This window comes from Nelumbo nucifera, chromosome 2 (genome assembly GCF_055504915.1).
Source record: "Nelumbo nucifera cultivar China Antique chromosome 2, China Antique-T2T, whole genome shotgun sequence".
NCBI lineage: Eukaryota > Viridiplantae > Streptophyta > Magnoliopsida > Proteales > Nelumbonaceae > Nelumbo > Nelumbo nucifera.
Genome location: NC_142650.1, coordinates 58,015,654 through 58,032,850, shown reverse-complemented (window position 1 = coordinate 58,032,850; position 17,197 = coordinate 58,015,654). Strand labels below are relative to the sequence as shown.

Below are 17,197 nucleotides of genomic sequence, written 5' to 3'. Positions count from 1 at the left end.
CATTCAGTTCGAACGGACGACCTGTTCTAACAACAAAAATTAAAAAATAAAAAAAACGGTCAAAAACCATCGAACGGGTCAACAGGTTACACTTGGGTCAATGGGTTGTTGTCTGATTTATGGTTTTTTGTCAGGGACTGGGATTGGGGTAAAATGGAACTGGTTGCCTGGACGGTTCCCAATTAAAAAAATAAAAAAAACGGACGACCCGTTTTGACAAAAAAAAAATACAAGCAAAATATTGAGTGTGTGAGGTCCATTAAGCAATACCATATGTGTTATGTCATTCGAGCTTATGACTCATATGACTTGAAAACGGAACCATTATTGCCACCGGTTTTTGGGTCGACGGTTTGATTGTTCGGTTCGAACGGATGGCCTATTCTGACAACAAAAATTAAAAAATAAAAAAAAGACCAAAAACCATTGCACGGGTTAACGGTTTGATTGCTTGAGTGAATGGGTCATTGATCGATTCAATGATTTTTGACCAAGGACCGAGATTAGGATAAAATGGAACCGGTTGCCTGGATGGCTCCCAATTAAAAAAAAAAAAACAGCCAAAAATCATTGAACAAGTCAACAAATCGATGATTCGACTGCTCGAGTCAATGAATCATTAACCGACTCAATAATTTTTTGCCAGAAACCAAGTCAATAGATCAACAGGTCGACTAGTCCATTCCAAACCCTGCGAACCCTCCGCTAGTATTTGCTTTAATACGACTTTTCCATTGGCAAGGCTTTTCGGGATCGAGTAATAGCTTTAGAAACAACTTTATTATGTGTATTGTAGCATTCATTCATTAAGATCCCGGGGCCGAAGTTTCTAAGGCCTCCTCATCCAAATGATGGTGAGAACCATCAGTACCCTACACATCATGGTTGGGTCAAGTTGAATATTGCAGCTAGGTGTGGTAGGTGTAGTTTAATGTCTGCTTTCCAAGTGAAAACAGTGGTTGTGTTGGACTTGAATGGTATTATCTTTCCAAAGTCTCATGGTTTTAATAAGATAGTCTTAGAATCAAACTGTCTTCAGTTGTTGAATGGGCTATCAAAAAATTCGAGCAATGTGACCTATCTTTTATATTTAGGTCGAGCAATGTGGCTGCCCACCTGCCAGTGCTTTATGGTTATTAAACCTTTTTAGGGCTGGATAATCCGATGGTCCGATCCGTTCTTTGTTGGGTTTGGACATTATATTAGGTTTTGGGCTTTAAGGTATTAGTAGTGAGATCTTTTAATATTTTTGGGTTTTAAAATCGTTTAATATAAATAAATCAATTTTTTATTAAATAAAAAAAACTTTTCATAATTTATAAATTGGGTTTGGGGCTTTATATCAGGGCGGGCTCAAACTCAAAATTTAAACCCAACAGTTAGGCTCGGGCTCGGGCTCGAGCCTAAATATATTTTGTTAATAAAGAGGCAAAGCCCAGCCTGTAAACAGGTCCAATGGTTAACTTTCAAGTGCAAGTGGCTTTCAAAGCCACCATCATGGCTTAGTGATCATGTTAGTGGTGATACTCGTAGCATAGAGGCCGGATAGTGGTTTTGTGTTTTCTGTATTTTGTTCGGTAGCTTTGTGTTTTTAGTTTGTATTTTGCTTGTGTTGTAGAATCCTGTTGCTTCTTTGGATGGATCCATTTTTTAAAAATAGAAAGAAAAATCACCCCTTTGAATTATTGAAATGATCTCATCCCTCTTATGAATCAACTTGAAACCATTTTTGGGTGATGAGCTAGTGCTATTCATATGGCACTCTCTGATTTACCCAGTTCATTGATTAGTCAAACTAAGAGCCTGTTTGGAAGGGCTTTTGCATTGGAGGCGAGGTGCAATGATTCAATCGTGGTGACCGGTGGTTGAACACCCATGTTTTGGAGAAGCTACTGGGAGTAACTTTGTATTTCAACTGTGTTTCTTGTGTCTGAAACACGATGATCGGCTTTCCTGATTTTTACCAAATATAACTTCTGACATTCCCAGGGGGGCCCAGTTCAAAATGGGCACTAAATATTGGTGTTGATTTTGGTATTTTTCCCCCTCAAAACAACCAAACCATTCACCATGTCTGCAGCTGCAAATTCCTAAAAGTCAATCTACACTTGGAGTTTGTTGGTTCCTCTTTTCATTTAAAAATGCATTTTCAGGGGCTGTCAACTGAAATGGCTGAACTGAATGACTGTGTTTCAGTAAATAAATTAGAAGTTGACTACCTTTTTAATGACTCGGACAAAAACAAATCATTCAGTTCAACAACTTGAGCCAATCAGCTTTGCTGGCCCTTAGGATTGTTAATGGGTATAGCATAAGGTCCGAATGTGATTATAATTGGGTCTTTTTTCTTGGTATAATTGGGTCAGTATCAGTTTCGAACCAATTAAGACCTGAACATCAGCATTTTACCAAAAAAAAGTGCAATTAAGTTATTATCAACATCTAAAAATGAAGCCCCTTTTTACACTGGAATTTAATTGCCACATCTAAAAATTATTGATCTTAATCAAATCAAATTGAGATGAATCCGAATTCAATCAATTACAATTGAAATGGAAAAATAAATGAATACCCACAAATATCTTATAATTACCATGAACGAATCTAAGAACCCTCTAGTTTCTGGGCTATCAAATAATATAAGTTTGAACAATATTACATTGTCATAGAAATATTTCCTTTAATGGATTATATGTATAAGATCAGATTGAATTGTTCATCGATTCCTTGGTCCATCAGATTTGATAAATACAAGCCCCAATGGTTCTAAATCAACCCATAAGATCATACTCAGAGAAAACACTGATCCCATGAAAATCGATTTGGGGATGACAATAGAAAATCAAAGTTTGAATCAGTTATCATTCATTATCATCAGAAGTTGACCACCAAAAAAAAACCCAAATAGGTTGCAACTTGCAAGGTGATTTGTGGAATGCCTTATATTGAAGTTAAGATAAAAAAATGTGAATGAAGAAATAACTACAAGGGAGATTTTATTGAAAAAAATTAAAGAGGCTTAATATACATATATCAGGAACTTTTTCTCCCTCATCCTTCTTTTCTAGTGTTGCTACTAATTTTTTCATAAATAGCCCCTAATAAGAAGAAATCGGAGACTGTGTAATGCCCCGTACCATATCCAGTGCAATGCAGGGTTGATCAACAGGGACCTGCATAAATCAGAAACAGCTTTGACATGAGAATCACTAAAATCATTCATCACATTCAATGCAATGAGGGACGGCCTTGGTGCAATAGTAGGACTGTTCCATTGTGACCTGGGTGACCAGGGTTCAAATCTTGGTGCACTGGGCTGCCCTTTTTTACCTTTGACATGAGAATTACTAAAAATCATTCGTCATATTTACGTGAACAAAGTACTTAAATACTGATTTTATGAAACCCAAATTTTAATGTTCAAAAGTATTTATGCAAAGAATATTTTCTTTCCTTTTCTTCTATTTCTTTGTCAGGGCAAACACAGAAAGTTGCCGAGTGCTGATTGAAGCAGTAAATACAGTGGCTATAATTTCTCCAAGAGGTCCCTTAATGTGTTTAATGATTGATACCAAAAATGAAATTGATAAGTAAAATTCTGACACTAGGACAATTTTAACTGTGATGATGGTAACTTACAAAATGTCCTGCCTCAAGAACCCAATAAAAATGTAAATTTCTGTATGATTTGGTGAATCCTCTTGTAATTGTTTTGTCATCTCCACAGTAAAGAGGCGTTCTATCCAAGCCCAAGAAACTTTTAAGCCCTTCCCACCTGTAAAAGAAAAAAGAATTTTATAAAAAAAGAGGGGTTGAGAGAGAGAGAGAGAGAGAGAGAGAGAGAGATTTTGCTACTTCAGTTTCTCAACCCATGCTTGAGTCCCCTTTGTTGCACATATTAGATCAACCTATAATAACCAACCAAGATATGTCAGTAATTTGGATTCAACTAGAAGCCTTTGACACCAAAGCTTAGCTACCAGTTGGTTGTTACAAAAATAGAGGTAATTTATATAATAAAACTTTATCTAATGCTTTTAAGATCTCAATAGTCAATACCTGAGGGTAGTCACTTTGTGTGAAAAATTCCAAACGTTGGGACTATACCAGTCTACCCCTCTCAAGACCCCAGATAGCTGGGACCAATATTGGGTAATGGACTTATTAATTAATTAACTAATTATTATTATTATTATTATTATTATTATTATTATTATTATTATTATTATTATTATTGAGATCTCAATACCCTGATCAGCTACCTTCAAGTCAAAATCCTCCCTCCTAGGGCTACAACTTGGGTTGGCCCGAGTTAGCATTTTACACTGTTTCGGGCTTAGGCCTTTGGCCAGGCCCATTCAAATTTTGAAAAAATCCCAACCCAAGGCCACCCAAGTTGCACCCCTACTCCCTTCACCAAAAAAAGGAAGAAATACTTCTGTTTTTCCTATGCAAGGGTGGGTGTCCAATGGAGGGCTATTAGGGAGATTTAATAGGTGGAGTCTCCTTCAGACTTTCAGAAACTATACCTGCCCATTGTATATTGTCACATTAACACCTTTGGCCAAGAGTTCATCAACCTGTGCAAAATCATAAATCACCCTTCAGATTCTATTTGGAACAAATGAACTTCAGGTCTTATTCAAGTTGGAAATAAAAGGAAATAGATATTTCATATGACAAATATTCTTGTTTAGAACATCATCAAATGCAGCAATCCGAATCAACAAAAATATATAGAGTTTTATGTTCTAACCATTGAAGGAATCCATTAGATGTCTAATGTCCTTTTTTTCAGTTATAATGCAAATAATGCCCATGTAGGATCTTAAAAAATGAAAATGATCATGAATTGATCAATTTCAATAATCTCCCTAAACAATACATCTATATGCTAAAGGATGACCTCATTAATTCTCGGCTTCATGAAGTCGCCATCTAGAGCAGAGAAAACGATTTCTGATTGCCCTCCCCATCTGCAGCAACCATCTGAATGAGAAACAATAAAAAGAGAAAACTAGAGAGAATATTTTAGTGTCTATTTTCCTTGATGTGTTTCCATTGTGGCAAAAATCACTCACTTGACATCATTGGGTATAATCTTTAGCTTCTTTCTAATGACTCCATTCATCAAGCTTCCAAGGTCAACACCATCACCAGAGAATTTATTGGAGCTGAGATATTTTGAGTATTTATGAACTGCTATCATCGCGGACGATTCCATGGTTTTGATGGCAAGTGGGTCTCTTCCTGCATCCAACAGAAAATTGTAGAAATCCTGCAATGCGAAAAGGATCATTGCATTAAATATAAAACCTTGTGCAGTGGCTCAAAAATAATCAATCAATCAATTAGAGGAAAAGGCAATGAGCAAGGAAGATTGTACCACACGGTTACTGCTGGCAATAATCATACTCTCAAGTTCACTCCATGAGCTGGTAGCATCTTTATACTGGCCATTCTCAATTTGTTGCTTAATCAGTTGAGCTATACTGTTTTATGGGATTGGCATATTAGACAACTCAAATATCTTCCATCAAATCATTCCATTTTTTTCCCTTTATCTTATTAAGAAATAATAAGATCAGACCTATTTGCCTTTTCCACGCCATTGTTGTCAAGCCGTGACAAATCTTTGAGCAGAGGTGCCCACGCAAACTGCATTTTTCATATTAAAATCCTAATTCTGTGAAAAGAGAGTTATATAGTTTCAAAACAGAGAAATGCAAAAACGACTAATCAGTCCCTTAATAGAAAGTTGAAAGATATATACTTACCACAAAATCTTCAGGGGAGATCCAACTGTCACCTAAAGCAACTCCTGTCTCCACAGTAAAATAGAAAACAGAATGTTATTTCTATGAAGACCATTGCAGATGATAAAATCCATATGGTAGTTAGAGATGTTTCAAATATACTAAAAGCTCAAACTAAACCAAAATCCTTACAAATGGTTTCGTCAATGGGGGAAAACTCGCATGAAGTTGAGATAAATACCTGATAAAACTAAGGGTTCGTTTGGTTTGCAGTCGGAATCGGAACAGGAACCCGTCGGAATCAGAATCAGAATGTTCTATTCCTCTTGCCCATTTGGTTCAGACAGGAATTGGAATCGAAATTATAATCAGTTGGAATGGATTCTCATTCCCAAGGGAGGAGGAGGGAATGGCCATTCCCTCAATTGAGAGAATGCCATTCCACCAGGAAAAGGAATGGGATTCTGGTTCCACTCAACCAAGCAGTTGGAATCGGAATGGTCAGAACGGACCATTCCAATTCCAGACCCCTAATCCTGTGAATCAAACAGACCCTAAGATAAATTTGTCATTTGCATTGAGTACATTTACTGTACCATAACGAATCTAATAACCCTGACTAGAGTGGAAAGACGAAAAGGCTTCTTGTACCCAACTCCAAATATCTGGAACAAGGTTTTGTTTAGTTGAAACGATTAATTTGTTAATGTTGTCAACAAGTATGCAAAGGGCGCATTTCCTTTTCCTGCTAAGCAGTAACGAACATTGAAGTTTTAAACTTGCTATAAAATAGTTTCTTTTTTTAATTACCTCCAAGTTTAAGCTTCAACTCTCCAGCTGCAATAGCTTGAAAAGCTGATAGTCCAAGAGTAACAGCAAATTTTCCTCCATAAGATTCTGCTACAATGTAAAGAGGATTGTTTTGAAGGTTCTCATTCTTATTGAAGAGCTCCTTCAACAGAGTGGTTAAATCAATTGCAGCCTCTTCATCTGTCTTCACGCAAGCTTTCTCATCCTCCACATAACTGAATCCCGTTCCAACTGGGTTATCCTAAGTTACAGTATTACACCAAAAAGAAATAAATGTACATAACCATAAAAAGGAAACTTCCAATTCACAGACCCATTTTACCACTAACTTCATAGAAAAGAAAACCATTGAAGAAAAAGAAGCAAGCAAAGATTACTTACCACGAATAAGAGATCGGCCACACGGAGCCAAGTTGAATTCCGAGGCATCAAATTGGTGTCCAATGGTCCAACCTCTTGAAAATTCCCAATACCAACTCCAGAACCACCCTAATTTCTCAAAACACAAGAAATTTTGATTCAGAAACAGAAGTTAAGACAGATATCTGGGTATGTAATATTCATTTCCTTTTGACCATGAACAGTGATTACTCACAGGTCCTCCTTGCAACCACAGAATAATTGGCCAAGGTTTGAAAGGGTCTTCAACTCTGTTCGGGCTCTTATAGTACCACCAGAACATATGAGCTTCTACATTTCAGAAAAATCATAACTGAGGCAGTGCATTTTGAAGTTCACTCTGACAGCATTAAAACAAAGAGGATTGAATAAGAAAAGAAGAAGAGGTTGTAAGGCATTCGGCTTACTTGGTCGGACTTCAACATATCCCCATAGCTCGGATCCGTCCTCCGTTCCATCAGTCACAGAAAATCCGCCATTAAACAAAAAGGCCAGAGCAAAGAGAAGAAGAAAACAAAATTTCTCCATTGTAAAGAGGAAAAGAGCAACAACCCACTTCGTAAATCGAACAGAACCTTCAGAAGTGTTAAAATAAAGGATATCTGAACTCTGAAGGTGGAAGCGTGATGAAGCCTCACCCTTTCCGTGTTTTTAGAAGCAATCAAGCAAACAAGCGAAAGAAGTTACAAGAAAGAAAAAGGAAACTCCAGATGGAAAAGAAAGATAAAAAATGAAAAGAACTAAAAAATTTCTGTCTCTGAGTCTGATGGATCTAAAAAAAGCAAAAAAGCGGGATATGGCAAAAGAAATGCAAATGAAAGTCAGTCTGTTGAGACTTTTTCTGGGGATACAAATTCTGTTGAGATTTTTATCCTACAACAGTCTGTTGAGACTTTCATACGCTCTCTGTTTGAAGGGTTTTCGGATATTAAAGCAAATATTTATTAATAAAAAATTAAGACAAAGGTATTGAGAAGCAATCAACAAAAAGGGTTTTGCTTTTACGTTAAAGAGAAGAGTCCCCACTGTCAATATATGGGGAATATTTTGTATATATTTGACATCGATGCTGCAATGCAACGGTGCTGATGATGTGTGGGTGAGAAGCATCGGAATCGTCGATGTTAGGTCTCGGAGCAATAGCAATTTTTTCTGAAACGTTTTCTCTGCTTTTACTCATTATTCATTGCCCTGTTGGGAATAACGAATTACAGTTGAGGAAATGCTAAATTTGGGTTGCTTCAAGTCATGCATTTCCAATTTCTAAAACGTGACTTAGAGTACTGTTTTTCCAAACAGATGATTGTTTCCTATACGTTGGAAGTTGGAACAGAGCATTATTATAAGACAAAAGGGGTGTCAGCAGTTGCTCAGAAAATGATATGCAGCACCCTAAGGCTGCGTTGGAAAGACCCAAATAGAGCCTAAATCAATAAGCAAAAGAGCAAAATATCTACCTTTTAGAAATTTATGTGATATAAGGAGAGAAATAAATCATGTAAATTCATTATGAATATTATGTTGAGTTTGTATCTTATTTTTAACTATTGGGTTGAAATGTAATTTGGGAGTGAGTGTAGTCTTTCTTATAGTCAAGGAGGGTTTTTCATATGAAGGTTTTTTTTTTTATATATATATAAAATTAACTCTTTGGTAGAGAATTTTTTTTGAACTTTGGAAGAGAAATAGAGATCAAGATATTAAGTAGAGGTGCAACTTAGGTGGGTTAGGATTGGGATTTTGTCAAAATTTTGAATGAATCCAACCTGAAGCTCGAACCTAAAGGAGCATAAAATGTTAACTTGGGTCAACCCGAATTAATTACACCCTTAAATAATAGCACGTTATTAGTTTAAAAGTGTTTTTTTCTTATATGGGTTTTTCAGCATTTGAGAAAGGAAATAGATAATGGATATTACTGGGGTTGAGAGTTGTTGGTTTGGGGTATAAATTATAAGGTATCATGTAATGTTTCTCATTTTTTTTCAAGAATAATTAGAAACATGTTTTTGTAGTGATATTAAATGGGTTAGAGTAAAATTGTATGCTAAAGTGAAATAAAAAAGCATTTTTTCTTGGAGTCGACATAAAAGCATTTTTTTGGTTTTAGAAATGCTTGATAAGACATGTGATTGTGCATATAGATACATACCATGATACCATTGGCTCTTATGATGGCATGATGATAGAAGGAATTGGAGTTTGGCTTCAGTCAGGGCAACATCCATTTGAAGATTTTACAGTTTGCATTGAGAATATCTCTATACTTATATGTTTTATTTTATTGGGAGATATTTCTAATATAAGGTTGCAAGAGGCTATTAAAACAGTGTGAACACAAGCTTGCCCTGACCGAAACCCATTTCAAGGAATTATTTGTCATGATACAAAAGTATGAAATACTGAATATCATGAGTAATTAAATTGTGGGCTGAACTTTGGAATGATACAAAAGTCTATAGGTCCTGCTCTTAAGGAACTTCAAACGGAAGTGGCTTGTTAGAACCCATTCCACTAAGAATATTGATTTTTCATAATCATACCTTTTCCATGCTCCTTCAATCTTTGCCAAGGGCCTTACGGCTCTCCAAAATCTCTGATTTAATCAGTCCAAACTGTTCTTGGAATTTGAGTTGGGTTCACTAGTTATTTTCTGAATCTGTGGTACATATGATTTGCCAAACCCCTATTTTACCCTCCAATTCTGAGGTTTCTTGGTTCTTGTTGAAGCACAGGAAGGGTAGCTTCACTTCAAAACAGGCTTATCTTGATTATTGTTCTCAATATTTCAGTACCTTATCTGAATATCAGAAGTTATGTTTTAGGTGGACAATAAACTGCATATGCCTCGTAGGTATCAATTTCTGCTTTTGTGTATCCTAGATGACTATGTACTCTTCATTTGTTTTCAGGAAAGTAGGAACAGGTGAGTTGATAAGTTTTTCAGAATAAAAAACAAATTCATGTTTATTTTTCAGTATTAGTGGGTTCTAATAGAACAAAAGAGAGGTGTTTTGAATAGTGGTCGGTTGATTTACTTGACTCTTTCTTACTATTTATATAGATTACAGAGAAGAGATTTAAAAGGATGAATCCTATCTAATCTAGGATAGGATTAGATTGAATCCTATTTAAGATAAGACAGTCTTATCTTAAAATACAAAGAAATCTTAGGATAATACAATCTGAGAGTAACTAGGATACAAAGAAATCTTAAGATTCTAGAATACAAAGAGAGCTTAGGACTCCTAGATACGTGCATGAGTCATGTACGTATGATCATTATCGTTTACACTCCCCTCAAGCGCAGTCAGAGGAGCAATGGTGAGCTTTCTGTGAAGTAGCGCAAATTGAGGTAGACCAAGGGGCTTTGTGAGAATATCTGCTAATTGATCAGCCAAAGGAATAAGCCGAACATCAAGGAGCTTGGCTGCGACTTTTTCCCAAATAAAATGTATATCCAACTCGGTGTGTTTAGATCGAGAATGTAGAGCGGGATTAGTAGCAAGAAATTTAGCCTCCATGTTGTTACACCATAGCAGAGGAGGCATAGGGAGAGAGATACCTAATTCTTGGAGAAGTATGCGAAGCCAGAGAACCTCAGTAGTCGCAGAAGCCAAACTACGATACTCAGATTCAGTGTTGGACTGAGCCATAGTTGGTTGCTTTCTGGAACTCCAAGAAATGAGATTAGGTCTGAAGAACACACAATAACCACTCTGGGAGTGACGATCCATGCGATAGCTTCCCAATCAGCATCAGAGTAAGTGGCGAGAGAGAATGTACAACTTGGTCAAAGAAGCATTCCATAATCAATTGTACCCTTCAGGTATCGAAGAATTCTCTTCGCGACAGCCTAGTGGACCATAGTGGGATTTTGCATGAACTAACAAACTTTGTTGACTGCAAAGGAAATTTCTGGACGAGTAATAGTCACATATTGGAGAGTACCCACAATATTGCGATAGAATGTGGGGTCTATGAGAGGTTCTCCTTCCGAATTGGTGAGCCGAGTGGAGGCAGACATCGAGGTGGAGAGAGGTTTTGCATCATGAAGTTGGGCTCGATGAAGACGATCGTCAATATACTTGTGCTGAGAGAGATGAAAACCAGTTGATGACCGTTGAAGTTCAATTCCAAGAAAGTAGTGTGTGGGACCTAGATCTCGAAGAGAAAACTGAGAAGCAAGATGCTGAATCAAAGAACCAATGAAGATGATCCTGTGACGATAATATCATCCACATAAACAAGAACCAAAACAATGCCAGAGGTAGAGTGAGATATAAATAGTGAGGCATTGGCTCTGGATTCGAGGAAGCCGAGGGATAGGAGTGAATCACGTAGCCTCGTAAACTATGTACGTTGGACTTACTTTAGGCCATATAATGATCAGTGGAGACGGAAAACATGAGTTAGAAATCTAGGGTCAACAAATCCAACAGGTTGCTTCATATAAATTTCTTCTAAAATATTGCCATGTAAGAAGGCATTGCTAATGTCCAACTGGCGAACATCCCAATTGAATGAAACCACAAAAGATAAAACTGTATGAGTAATAGTTGGTTTCACTACAGGATTGAAAGTCTCATCATAATCAAGGCCAACTTCTTGAGAATACCCTTTTGCAACAAGGCGGGCTTTGGAGTGTTCAACCGAACCATCAAGCTTACGTTTGATTTTAAAAACTCATTTATTCCCAATAATATTTTTATTAGGTGGAGGTGGGATGAGAGTCCAAGTATTATTTTAAAGTAAAGCCCGATACTCATCAGTCATAGCAAGGACCTAGCCGGGATCCTTGTGAGCCTAGGAATGACATGTTGGTTCAGATTCCGGAAGTGGACTAGCAAGTAGAGCATACATTGGATTTGGTTTGAAGGTTCCCTGTCGAGCACGAGTAGTCATGGGATGCAAGGAAGATGAGGACGGCAAGACTGAGGTGGTGGATTCAGTACTTGAAGTTGGTTGTGTATCTCTCTGAGAGGGAGGTAAAGGAGAAGGAACTTCTTCGGGAAGAGCCGCTTCAGGAGAATTAACAAGGGGAGGAGCCCCAACTATAAGAAGCGGAGGAGACTGTGTTGCTGGTGCGGTATCAACGGAAGTAATAAATGGAAAACACTCCTCATTAAAAATCACATTGCAAGAGATAAATATCCGTCTTGTAGAGCGATGTAAACAAACATACCCCTTGTGAGAATTGGAATACCCAAGAAACACACACGAAAGAGAGTGAAGCTGTAGCTTGTGTTTATTATATGGTTGAATGTGTGGAAAACATTCACACCCAAAGGCATGGAGCTCGAGGTAGTTAGGGGGGCGACCAAATAATTTCTCAAACGGAGAGCATGATCTAAGCACCAAAGTGGGGAGTCGATTAATGAGATAAACTGCAATAGAGTAGGACTCAAACCAATATTTAGGAGGAATGATAGCATGGGTCATAAGTGCAAGACTCGTCTCAACAACATGCTGATGTTTGCGTTTAGCATGATCATTCTGAGCTTGAGTGTGTGGGCATGATATTTGGTGAGAGATGCCAACTTCATTGAAGTATCGTTCAAAGGTCTTGAATTCAAAACCTCCATCACTTTGAAAATATTTAATTTTAGCATCAAAGAATAATTCAACATTGGGTTTAAATGTCAAGAAAACATGGAATGCTTCAGATTTGCAAGTAAGCAGAAATATCCAACAATAATGACTGAAATCATCAACAAAGAGAACATAATATCAATAGCTAGAAGTAGATGTGACGGGAGAGGGTCCCCATAAATCATAGTGAATAAGTTCTAAAGAAGAATTACTAATAGCATGGTTCTAAGAAAAGGGAAGTACATGGCTTTTAGCTATTAAGCAAGCTAAATAAAAAGATAAATCATTACTAGAAACTACTGGCAAATGATGAGAAGAAATAAGTTGTTGAGTCACTCTAAGAGTAGGGTGACCCAGTTGATGGTGCCAAATATCAGGGCTAGTACGAGTGCCCACAAATGCAGTAGGAGAAGGAGCCATAGTCGATAATTTGATTGGAAGATGAAGCTGATAGAGACCATCCCTATTCATCCCTTAAAGGAGTATCATCCCGGTGCGTCGACCCTTCACAAAGAATTCATGGGGATGAAATTCAAAATAAACATTATTATTAGCAGAAAAACGAGCCAAAGATAATAGATTGAAGGAAATATGAGGAACATGAATAATATCATTCATAACCAAAGATCTGGAAAATAAAGTAGAAATAGTACAAGAGCCAAAATGAGCAATTGGCAAACCTGAACCGTCGCCAATAAAGATATGATTCGAACCATCATAGTCAGAGTGAATCTGAAGTGAGATGATGTGTTGCATTAGAATCAGGAAACCAAATACTTGAATTTGGCTTGTCCCGACTTGATGTAGTAGTAAACGCCAAAGGTTGTTGGCATTTAGGATTGTTCAGATTGTCAATGAGTGCAAGAAGTTTCCGACAGTACCTGGTAGAATGATTTCATCCTCAACAAATTTGACAAGGATTATTGTTGTACTTGAAAGGTTTGGAAGATCCGTTACCAGTTTGAGGTAGCTCAAGTCAATTATATTTCGACTAAGGCTTGGAATCCTTGTTTTTGGAGGCAAGGTTCGCTGAAGGAGAGCTAATTTGTGTAGATGAAGTTACTGAATGAAGCAAATGATTCTCATGAGTTTGAAGCATACCTTGTAAATTGGCAAAGGATATCTCATCTGTTTGGGTAATAATTGTTGTAGAAAAAGCATCATATTCTGAACCAAGACCATTGAGTGTATGATGAATTAATTACGAATTGGTCAATGGTTCCCCAATTACGGCTAGCTTATCACTAAACACTTTGAGCTTTTGAAGATAATTAGTCATGAGAGATCATTCTTTCGTAATGCTCTAAGTTCATTCCTGAGGCCAACAACACTAGCTGTTTTTCGAGTAGGGTAAAGATTTTCAAGAGTTACCCAAACTTCTTTGCTTGTCTTGCTTCCTACGACTTGTGCTAGTGCTGCTTCTGTTAGAGAGGATAATAGCCAGCTGAAGATGTAACGATCCTGTTTGACCCATTGTGTATAGGGTTCTGAAGTAGAAGATCCCGAGGTGGCTGTATTCACCATAGAACGAGGTGGACAAGTTGTCCCATTGACATGCCCAAGGAGCTCATGGCTCAGAAGGGCGTTCTCAACCTGAAAGCGCCATACGATGTAGTTGGATCCATCCAACCAAACCGAAATCAATTGGGAAATATGATTTCCTGATGCACCGAAGTTGAATTGGTTGATAGAGTTGGTTGACATAGTGGAAGACATGATGGCAATCTTGAATCAAATGCTTATGGCTCTAATACCATAACAGAATAAAAGAGAGAGAGGCTTTGAATAATGGTCGATTGATTTACTCAACTCTTTCTTACTATTTATATAGATTACAGAGAAGAGATTTACAATGGTGAATCCTATCTAAGATTGAATCCTATTTAAGATAAGACTTATCTTAATAGGATAAGGCTTATCTTTACAGAGATAATTAATACAATCTGAGAGTAACTAGGATATAAAGAAATCTTAGGATTCTAGAATACAAAGAGAGCTTAGGACTCCTAGGTACGTGCATGAGTCATCTACGTATGATCATTATCGCTTATAGGGAACATAATGATTCTTAAGTGGCTCATTTACCCGGGAAAATAATATTCTCCTCAGATTTTGGTTAATGTTCAAAATTTTAATATGATACGCCCTGTATTAGGCATATCGTATCGTATCGGTGGCTTAATGATACACCCCTACGGGGGTCGTATCGGGGTCTAACCCGGTTCATGTGGTAGACCAGCCTTAGACCAACCCCTTTGAACCCGTTTCAAAGAAAAAAAAAGGGGAATGTGAGCTTCAATACAGGTAGATACGCTCCTACCGATGTATCGGCCTATATCAATATTTTAAACCCTAACTTGGGTAAATTAATTACCCATGCATACCAAAAATCGTTAATATATGATGGGATGGTATTATCCCTTCAATAATATCACTTTTTTTAGATAAATTGAGTACTATACATCTTTACCTAGGGACTAAAATAACACTAGTAAATGCTTTTATTCAAATAATTATTCCACAAAAAAACACTCGTTTGGATAAGTGCATTTACCAAAACTGCAAGGCCTCATGATAAATGAATTATTCAAGCAATGATAGAGCCTGACATCTTTGCAATCAAGTGGATGAAATGTCATCTTTGCAATCAAATGGATGAAATGACGAATCAACTCTTTTTCCAATGCTCTTTGACTATGGCTATCTTCTTTGTTTCCCTTTGGATTGTTAACTTCAACTCTTGGTTCTAGGGATCCGCTACCCAATGTATGCTTTAATCTTGCTATTTCCCTCCCGTTTACTAAGTTCTGTCTTGGATTGGAATTGCTTTTTGTTATCTTGGGAAATGCATGTAAGGCTGCATTTGGAAACGATGCAAATAGAGGATAAATCCCGGTTCAGGATAAATTTGCATTTTGGTTTACTTTTGCTTGTATTTGACAACATTACATTTATGCATTGATAAATGACAAAAAAACACATTTTCCAATGCATATTTACATTGATAATAAGATGTAAAAATACATCAATAAAAAAGAATTAAATTTGCATTTAAGTGGGTTTTTAATAAAAAAAGGCATATGCTTTATTCGAATTCATGTTTGCACCCATTTTGTCGATGCAAAACTAACCTAACTTTTCAATTTATATGGACCATTTTACACTTTACATATTTGCATTCACACTTATATGCATCGTTTTGTTATGGGCCCGAGAATAGGATCTCGTCACGGGTCGGTCCACGGGGAAAACCCTCTGTTTTTCCTTGTTCCTCCCTGCTCTTGATGGACCTATCTAGGCGCCCTAATGGTGATTTGTTCAAGAGATCACCTAACTCTCATTTACTCTCTTTCTTGACTGAATATTCGATATCCTCATTCAATAATGGTGTCTCCTTAAATAGGAGATTACAAGAGTCCTAATCTTAGGGAGTCTCCTTGCTGAATAGGGAGACTTCCAATTCTATCTTGCTAAGGATAAGATAAGCTAATCCTAATCTGATAACAAGATAAACTAATCATAATCTGATAACAAGATAAACTAATCCTAATATGATAATAAGATAAACTAATCCTAATCTGATAATAAGATAAACTAATCCTAATCTGATAACAAGATAAACTAATCCTAATATGATAATAAGATAAACTAATCCTAATCTGATAATAAGATTAACTAATCATAATCTGATAACTTACTAACAAGATAAGATAAGAGCAATAGAATAAGATAAGAACAAGCAAGATGATCTAATCTAATCTGGCGGTGGGTCAGGTTCATGTTGCTGCCGGCGACGATGGTACGTCTTTCCGAGGAATGTGTCCATAACACGTTTCCAAACGCAGCCTATTGAGAAAACTTTTAAAGATGGATATTGATATTTCAGTCTTTGGGATGCTATCTAGAACTCCTATTTCTTTTCTCAACTACATTTCTTACATCTTCAAAATTATAGCTCACCACCTATTTATATTTATCAGATTACATTGAAACTCCTTTGAATATGCAAATCATTTTACTTGTTGATGGTGGGACCGTTTCTCCTAATCTCAGTTCATTTGGTGGTGTATGCTATCATCTTCTCTGGATTTTGTAGGTGCTTTTGGTGAGTTCACATTGTCTGCATCCAGGATGCAAAAAACTTTCTGCATCCACGAATGAGAGAACACATCACTAATGGATTTTAAGGCTAATGGAGTCCAGACTTCCAAAGGCTTTAAATTTTGCAAAAAGTTAAAACCCGCCCAATCCCCTTTTTTGCCTTATTCCTCTCTCTCTCTCTCACTGCTTCTACAGTCTACTCTCCCTCTCACGATCCATCACCGTCTACCATCACTGGTTGCACCACCGACATTCTCTCTCTCTCTCTCCACCTGTACATACTCTCTCTCCCTCTTCTTCTCTCTTCTCTCTTCTTTGGGTTGAAGTGAACTTTCCCGCCTTAAGAAACCAGGAAAGCTGGTGTAAGCTTGCTTCCTCACAAAAGAGCCCTCTTCTCTCTTTTCTTCTCTGTACTCTAATTGCTGATTCAGATTTGTCTTAGGCTTATGTCGTTCAAGTTAAGTTTTTAACTGTATGGCACCAACGTTTAGAGCCCTTTGGCTTTGGGATGAACCTGTGCTCAAAATTCTTTTACCTAC

The 17,197-nt window shown here is 37.1% G+C and overlaps 1 protein-coding gene across 1 annotated transcript; it reads right to left on the bottom strand.

The window, feature by feature from the left end:
• Nucleotides 1-2,927: 2,927 nt before the first annotated feature.
• On the bottom strand, nucleotides 2,928-7,888 carry LOC104586183 (serine carboxypeptidase-like 51). Its single transcript, XM_010243342.3, has 13 exons — nucleotides 7,373-7,888; nucleotides 7,162-7,256; nucleotides 6,948-7,055; nucleotides 6,567-6,807; nucleotides 5,778-5,821; nucleotides 5,591-5,658; nucleotides 5,387-5,492; nucleotides 5,082-5,278; nucleotides 4,907-4,976; nucleotides 4,530-4,580; nucleotides 3,856-3,908; nucleotides 3,640-3,775; nucleotides 2,928-3,173 (listed from the first exon to the last, which is right to left on the bottom strand). Exons 1-13 carry the CDS (start codon nucleotides 7,491-7,493, stop codon nucleotides 3,099-3,101), a joined length of 1,365 nt encoding a protein of 454 aa, XP_010241644.1. The 5' UTR covers nucleotides 7,494-7,888; the 3' UTR covers nucleotides 2,928-3,098.
• Nucleotides 7,889-17,197: the final 9,309 nt, after the last annotated feature.

Excerpts from the sequence above, each read along its gene's own strand:
- LOC104586183 (XM_010243342.3), bottom strand. The coding sequence starts at position 7,493 with ATGGAGAAATTTTGTTTTCTTCTTCTCTTTGCTCTGGCCTTTTTGTTT. Across the intron at positions 7,257-7,372 it reads ATATGTTGAAGTCCGACCAA|AAGCTCATATGTTCTGGTGG; the intron begins GTAAGCCGAATG and ends TCTGAAATGTAG. Across the intron at positions 3,909-4,529 it reads TGACAATATACAATGGGCAG|GTTGATCTAATATGTGCAAC; the intron begins GTATAGTTTCTG and ends TGGTTATTATAG.